The following is a 7,880-nucleotide window of genomic DNA, read 5'->3' on the forward strand; positions in this document are numbered from 1 at the left end:
ATATTTCCATACAACGATGAGTTGCTGGCGACGCAGAGCGCTGGGCTTTGGGCTGTCATTGTAAAGACGTTCCAGAACTTCCACCTGCTCTGCTATATACCGAATGTACTTGCCCGCTTCCATTCCAAAAGGAGAAGCTACTGAATGAGCTGGATTGGTGGTCTCAAAGTATCCAAATTTCATCAACTGTTTCCGACTTTTCAGCATACACGGCTGCATGTTCAGATTTAGTTTCAACTGAAGTGACTACAGTTTCAATATTTTGATTTTGTAACTTGGAGGGACGAGATATATCAGTGCTTGCAGTTTCAGCAATTTGATTTTGTACGTAAAAGGGGCAAGATGTATTGATGACTGTTGTTTCCACAGTTATATTTTGTACAGTGGAGGAGCATGATGTATTAGTGGGTGCTGTTACAGTATTTTCATATCATACCTTTGACAAGAAAGACAATAATTACGAAAATGCCATGAAGATGAAAATAATTTGTTCACATATATCTTTGATATTTCTTATGAATTTGGATTGAGATAGCTTTGAAGATAAATTATTCTGCCTAATGGAGTATTAAAGTATATAGAAGTTATCATCTTATTCCAAAAGTTGTATGATTTTACCATTCAGCCGGAACTTGGTGCAAATCGAAAGAGGAGCCACTTCTAATATCTTTGGAAAAAAAAGAGGTTAAAATAAGTGTATTTAACAGAGTTTGATTTCTTGAAAAAATGGGAAGACTTTATGGAGTATTAGAGTTATTGAACACACTAATACATTCTAGTGCCGAAAACATAGTCAACATCAACAAAGACACTCTCTGTGACATTCAGAGCTGCCTACGTAATGCACAGGAAAAGATCGACTTTTTGCAGCTTGAATCACAGCTACAGCAAGAAGAGCTACATAAAAGAAGACATCATTCTGAACCTGTTTTTGTTCAGAACATTGAAACAACCACCTATCAACAGCAAGTCAATAATGTTACAGTTCATTCAAATAAAGCAGCAGTTGTACATGCAGATGCAGAAACTCAGTCTGCACTTCCCAAGCCCATCATCAGACCTTGGGAACAGCTTGTCCACAACAAGCACAGAACTGGTCTTGGATATGACAAGGACTTGTCCTTTCATATTCCAGACTACGCCAAGCCCATTCAGTTTCAGAGTGCTGGATTCATTCATGACAGTTCACCTGCTCCTCATGACATTGCACCTACTCCTCATGACAGTTCATCTTCAGTTGTTCCAGACTCTGCCCCTCTTCCACAGCAGCAGCAGCAACAACAACAACAACAACAACAGATCATAAAATGCCAACACTGTGACCGAGTTGGCCATCTGAAAGATCACTGTTTTGATCTTCATCCATGTAAGCACTGTCATAAAACCAGCCATTCTTCACACAGATGCTTCAGAAACAAACGTCCTGCAAGAACAAAGATTCATCTTGGATGGATCGCTTCTTGGCAACGGGCATCAACAGCCAAGAATATATTCCAAACTCATGTCAAAACTTGTTCCAGAGTATTGAACAGTCTTGCAGTTGAGTTTTCTCCATCATCTCACCTTGTATCTGACAGGGGGGGAAATGATGGTCATCTACAAGCTTCAAAGTCACATCAAGCGAGCCTGAGCCACAACCTGCCACACCAGTTTCAGAGTTGTAGCCAGAGACAAAGATGCCCGTGAACATGCCTTCAGTTGGCAATCTGGGACACTTCCTCTAGCAGAAGACTTCAGCTTCTTGCCAGTTTTGGAAGAATTCCAGGAACAAAATTGAGAACACTTCCTCTAGCAGAAGACTCCAGCTTCTTGCCAGTTTTGGAAGAGTTCCAGGAATTGCATTAAGCATTCCAGAGTTGTTGGTCATCCTTAAACCATCACAGGTTGAGACTTCCCTTTTCAGGTTGAAGTTTTACCTTTTATGTGGGGTGAGACCTCCCTTTTATGGTTGAAGGTTTCCCTCTTTAAAACAATAGGATCACTTCCTCTAGCAGAAAACTTCATTTTCTTGCCAGTTTTGGAAGAGTTCCGGGAACTGCACTAAGCGTTCCAGTGTTGGTGGTCATCCTTAAACCACCGCCCTTTTTACCAACATTTCATAGAGCACATTCAGCCTAGTATTGCCATGCATTTTTTGCACATTTTGTATTACAACTCTCTTCTTGGACTCATACATAACCCTTCGGATTAAGGGGGGGAATGTTGGACACCTAATCCTAAACGGGTTAGTGTGGAAGCCGAATAGACTAAGTAGTCCAAGAGACCTTGGGATCTGAAACCCAAGAGTCACATATTGTACTATAAATGTATATCTCATGTTAATAAAAAAATGTATTGCATGTTTTATCTTTCATATCTCTCTTGCTGTCCATGTGTGTTTAACAAATACAATAATTGATATAAATAAGATTAATATATATTTACAAATTTGAATTATGATACTGGAAAAATAATTTTAAAAAAAGTGTTTAAAAAAAACGATATTGTATTTTATTAACCATTTATAGAAATATATAACCACACATTATAACTATATAATACATATTTCATATGACAATTTTTAAATACTTAAATTAATTAATTAATTAATGTTTTTGCCAACATTGCCATGATTTAATAGAAAAGATAAACTTAATGTTTATCATTAAAATTTATATATAAATGAATTAATTTTTTATTGTTAACATAGAATCATATTTAAAGTGTAAAATATATTTTTTTAGGTGAAAATATTTTACAAATTGCATACTTTCAACCAGTTTGAAAATTTATTATCCTTTACATGAGGGTTCTTCTATTGGGTGTTCTCATTTGTGGCATCCCTTGGAGTTAAATCATGAATGCATAAGAATATTTTTTTATCTATTTAATTAAATCAAGTTACTTAATTCAATTTAGTTGCTAATGGAAATATAATGTTTCCAAAAGCACTAATTTTTCATCTATCTATATTATGCTCACATATAGCATAATTTGGAAAAGTAAGTGGCGCATTATCCACACAACTTTTCTTCTCTTGCAAGGAACAAACATCACAAAGTGTAATTAGGGGAATTGTATTAAAGAATCACAAACCACATATCCACATACTAGTAATTAAAACACTTTGTATATGCACTAATCCACCTTGCACACACCATCACTACTAACCAATTTCAGTTACTAACCATTACAAGTAGAGTAATTTCTTATATTTTTATGGGCCTCCAAATTAGATACAATTTAATGCCCATATAACCATCCTTCAACACATTTAAACTATCTCTTTGCATTTGATGACATGTTTTTGAGCTATAATGTGTTCATTAGGAAGGTTTAGAGATAATTTCATATTATGTGTCTAATAATTTTTTTTTTCAAAATATTGAGAGAATATTGAGTAAATTTTGAATGAGTTAATATAGGGACTTGCTCTCTACTATAGAATGGACCAAGATCAGATAATAAATGAACAAAATATTATGAAATTATTGAACAAATTTTGGAGCTCCAAGGATTGTGAAAATCTTGGAATGTGCTCGAAGTCATTTAAGGAATATTCATATTGCCGAAAACCATATCCACTTTTTGAGGGATTTTAGAGGGGAAAGTTGTCTCCTTTCAAGGAGGATTCTTCCCCATCAATTTTTATAAGTACCAATTCAACTTTTCCTCAAGGGGAATGTATTTCTTAGTCTTCTTGTGAATAAAACTGTAATATCCCTCCCCTTAATAATAAATAATAAATAATAAAAAAATAATAATATAATAATAAATAATAAATAATACAAATAAATAATAATAATATAAATAATAACAAATCACTTAATAATAAATAATATAAATAATAAATCATAAATGATAAATAATAAATGATATTTAAAAATATACAAGGAAATAGATAAAAATAGTAATAACCATACTAAAACTCTAAATAAGAATAAATAGAAATAAAACAAGAAAACTATCAAAAAGATGGAAATAAAACAAGAAAATGAAACTATCAAAAAGAAAGAAATCAAAAGAAAGTTGCATGAGACACATGAGTGTTTGCATGTGGTTCCTCTTCCAATGCTTGTTCTATTTAATAGATGGCGAGGAAGATGAGAGGCATTCATGCATTCCATCTTTCTGAGATTCTGTCTTTCATTCTCTTGGGAGAATGGTATACTAAGACCTAGGAGTCACTGGGAGCAGTATGTTGATTGAGGGCTTGGGGGTGGCCAGTTGTAGCAAGACGTTGCACAATTGAGCCTACGGTTGGGTGGAGAGTCGTCCCCAAAACCTTGTTGCGGTAAGCCTACTTCGACCACAGGTAAACAGGTAAGAACTATTCATTCAATTTGAATTTAGTTAATTAATTACATGTTTATTGGGCTAGGTAAGTGCCACTCTCATTTAAATTAATGTTAAATTAGATATTTATTTTTTGGACTGTTACATATGGTATCAGAGCGGGACACCTAGGGCCTATGGGCATTTTTATGTAGAAATTTTTGATTATTTCTTGACATTTACTACTTTTATTAGAGATGTATTAATTTGTTTATATATTAAGTTTTTCTATTATTAAATGCACTTAACTGGTCATTGCCTTGCCGGTGAAAGAGGGATGCTGTATCGTTTATGGTCTCTCTGGCGATGTACAATATTTTTTTGGAAAACTATTATTGATGCCAAGACTTGCGATGTTTCCTTTGTTTATGTCGTCTAAGTCCTTTGTTGTTTGCATTTAGAGGGGTGGTTATGATTCGGAATATTGCTTTTCACGGACATTTTGTTGATGTCGAACGAGAAATTTAATGCGTGCATTTAGTGAGTAGTTAACGTTTGGACAATTAGATTTTACAGGCCAATTGTAAGATTTTACATGCAGCGCCTTCCAAGGAACCCAATAACAAAATATGAGGAGTATATATATCTGAGCTCTCGGAATTTTAATGGATCATAACTCTCGCTCATTCGTGTTGCATTCTCTCACTGAGTGCAACATATATTCAGCGAGAATTAAGATCGAAATGGGTGGAGGGCTATCACAATGTTTACTCATAATGTTGGTCTTATAATGTTTACTCTGTCTACGCTTGCAATTAGGAAGACCAACAATGAACGAAATTGATATACAAAATCAGAAATTCAAACCCTCCTCAAGAACTTAAAAAAAAAAAAAAAAAACCGTGAATTTTAACCCTGTAAGTGCAGAAAATTTCCATAGAAGTGCTGCAAAAGTCAACAAATTTAAAGTATAAAAGGTAGAGGGAAAAATACATATAGATAATTTACCATCACTCGTCTGAGAAAAACATTGATGGCTTTGCGTAGATTCAAAAGCTGAAGAAGACCAACAACATTTCCTTCGAAAAGAGGGATCGTCTGAGGGTTTCTCTGGCATTCTAGGCCTGGTAAGGGGCTTTGATCCTCATCCACCCCCTTCATTTAACGACTACGATTATCTCCACAGCCAAGTAGTAACGAATCGACTATGGAATGAGCTGCGGATCGGCGATTTTGCTGTCGATATTTTGGAAAATCGTTCAGGCGCAAGTAGGGTTTATTGTTTTTCCAGGCAGGATTAGGTTATATTTTTTAAAATCTCATCCCTGGAAGCAGCTGCTGTGGCGGTTTCACGGTATGCCAAAAGCCGGAGTTGAGAGGGAAAGGATCCGGATCGGGATCTGATAATGAACCAGCCTGTATTGTTTGTGATAGCTTTCATTTTTTTTGTTAAAACAAAGGTTGGGATCTTGTTTGGGCTGGAGCTGATAGGGAAAATTCGAGAAGGCTAGGGTTCGATCCGTCGGAGATCTGTCAAAGTGGAAAATTCGTTGAATTCAATGGAAGCCATGGAGAATTTGGTTCAGCTTTCAGAATCTATGCAGCAGGTCGCTGCCCTGCTGGCAGACGAAGAAGTAGAGGAGTCGTCGATGAGGAATTCTACTTTCCTCAACGTTGTGCCCCTCGGCAATGTTGTGAGACATCGTGGCCTCTGCTTTATTTGCTTTATTTATGTGTGATGTTATCTGATCATTTCGAATGTTGGACATCGGTTCTGTAATTGGAAGATCCTGTGGCCTTTTGCTATTTCTATTGCATGATCTTGTATGGTCGGTAATTGATCTGTGTTTAGTTTCTGGCAATCATGATCGGCGTTAGTTCCACATGTCAATTTTGGGATTATATGTATTGTTGTTCGATTCGGCGTTATCAGCTTGTTTCGGTCTGTTCATTTCAAATGTTGAAATCTGCAAGAATAATCTTGACATGTGCTATCACGTAGAGCATTATGACAAATTTGGAAGTAAAATCAACTCTGGCTTAAATCACACGGTGAGCTTGTTTCACCATGATTTCTTTCCAAGGTGCATCACTCCTATAGAACCCATATATATTTTGGGGATTGGATGTTCCTTATATGGGCCACAGTCAGTGAAAAAGTTTTACCATGATTTATCTTCAATGCACATCTCTCCCACAGAACCCATCCTATATGCTGGGTAGTGGATCTTCTTTTTATGGGACTCAATCACCAGAGGAAATTGGCTTTCTATGGATCGTTCCATATGCTATGTACCTCTGAAAATACCATACAGGGTTCAATATCACAGGCTGGAAACGGTTTCAAGTAGGGCTTGTTGTAATTGCCAAGATGACTCCATTTACCATAGCTTTATTTCCTTTAATTGCGTGATCTAACACTACACTGCGAGTGAAGATTTCAGTCTATCTTCTGTGCAATTCTGCAATCTTTTTGATCAAAATTTGAACCCAGGTTTAAGTCTGAACCCAGAACGCATGTGAGTAGCATATATTTGTGTTCCACAGTCATAAATTTAAAGAACAATTGAATTTTTTTTAATGGTTTTGGAGACCTTGAACTTCTTAATGTGAGCTATAATCTTATGCGTTTAGTCCCAATGGCATGAAATTACTTGTTAAATCAAACGAATTCTGTTTTTGTTTAGTCATTCTGCAAAGTTCCCTCAAACTGGATGCCCTGCTGAAATTCAATACAATGCGTGTCTTATTGGACATGGACATGCGCCTATTTCAGGGATTGTGGGCACCTATGATATCGGCAGATTGACTTGCAATGGTTCGCTTTAAGTTGGATTGTTGTGCATAGCATCATGTAGGCTTCTTTGCTAAGAGTAGACGTTTCTGTGATGCTTGGGCCAATTCCCTTCTGAAGTTGTCATATTTTGGTTCTTGGGTTATACCATCCTAATTCTCTAGTCTCAACAAACAGGCCAGAAAATCTTATTGTGAGATCAATGTCTGACGCCATGAGTTACTTCTTGCTTAATATTGTCAACTTTATTGCATCACTATAATATCTTGTTTGGACTTAAATCAGTCATATCTGTACTGTTGATTCTAGGATGAAATCATGAATGCTAGTCCTTTTGATATCTTCTGGTTATCCAAGCATTTTAGACCATTTAATAATTTTTTTTGTCTTCCATATTTATTTCGTTGACATGATATAGAATCATTCTAATTTATTTGATCTATGGTTATATGCAGGGTGCTGGAAAGTCAGCGGTATTAAACAGTCTGATTGGTCATCTTGTGCTGGTATACATATAATTGTGTTTCTTTCATTTATCTCAAGTTTAGAATAATTATGGTGCCGATGTAAAAGTATTGTAAAAAAAAAAAAATCACGGAAATTCTACATTTTCCAACATATGGATGAAGTGCAAACTGTTAACTGTAACTTCTAAATAGTCGAAAATTTTGCAAATCTTCGAAAATCAATCACCTATTAAAGAAAATCTCATACATATGAAAAAGTATGAAGCAAAATTCTTAAAATTTAAGTGGCTTCTGAAGTCAATCGATCTTCAAATTTTATCCTCTTTCAGGTATATTCAGAGTTTCGACCGAATTTTCTGCATTAA

The 7,880-nt window shown here is 35.6% G+C and overlaps 1 protein-coding gene across 1 annotated transcript; it reads left to right on the forward strand.

Moving 5' to 3' along the window:
* The first annotated feature begins 5,273 nt into the window (after window positions 1-5,273).
* LOC149188676 (dynamin-2A-like) lies at window positions 5,274-7,614 on the forward strand. Its single transcript, XM_089413077.1, has 2 exons — window positions 5,274-5,948; window positions 7,504-7,614. Exons 1-2 carry the CDS (start codon window positions 5,814-5,816, stop codon window positions 7,564-7,566), a joined length of 198 nt encoding a protein of 65 aa, XP_089269203.1. The 5' UTR covers window positions 5,274-5,813; the 3' UTR covers window positions 7,567-7,614.
* Window positions 7,615-7,880: the final 266 nt, after the last annotated feature.

The sequence above is a fragment of the Pinus tabuliformis genome, chromosome 3_1, assembly GCF_031772625.1.
Source record: "Pinus tabuliformis cultivar Carrire ecotype Pingquan chromosome 3_1, CPIR1, whole genome shotgun sequence".
NCBI lineage: Eukaryota > Viridiplantae > Streptophyta > Pinopsida > Pinales > Pinaceae > Pinus > Pinus tabuliformis.

Bases quoted from the DNA above. Each gene is read 5' to 3' on its own strand.
- LOC149188676 (XM_089413077.1), top strand. From the start codon at position 5,814: ATGGAAGCCATGGAGAATTTGGTTCAGCTTTCAGAATCTATGCAGCAG. The intron at 5,949-7,503 runs GTGAGACATCGT...GGTTATATGCAG, and splicing joins TTGTGCCCCTCGGCAATGTT to GGTGCTGGAAAGTCAGCGGT.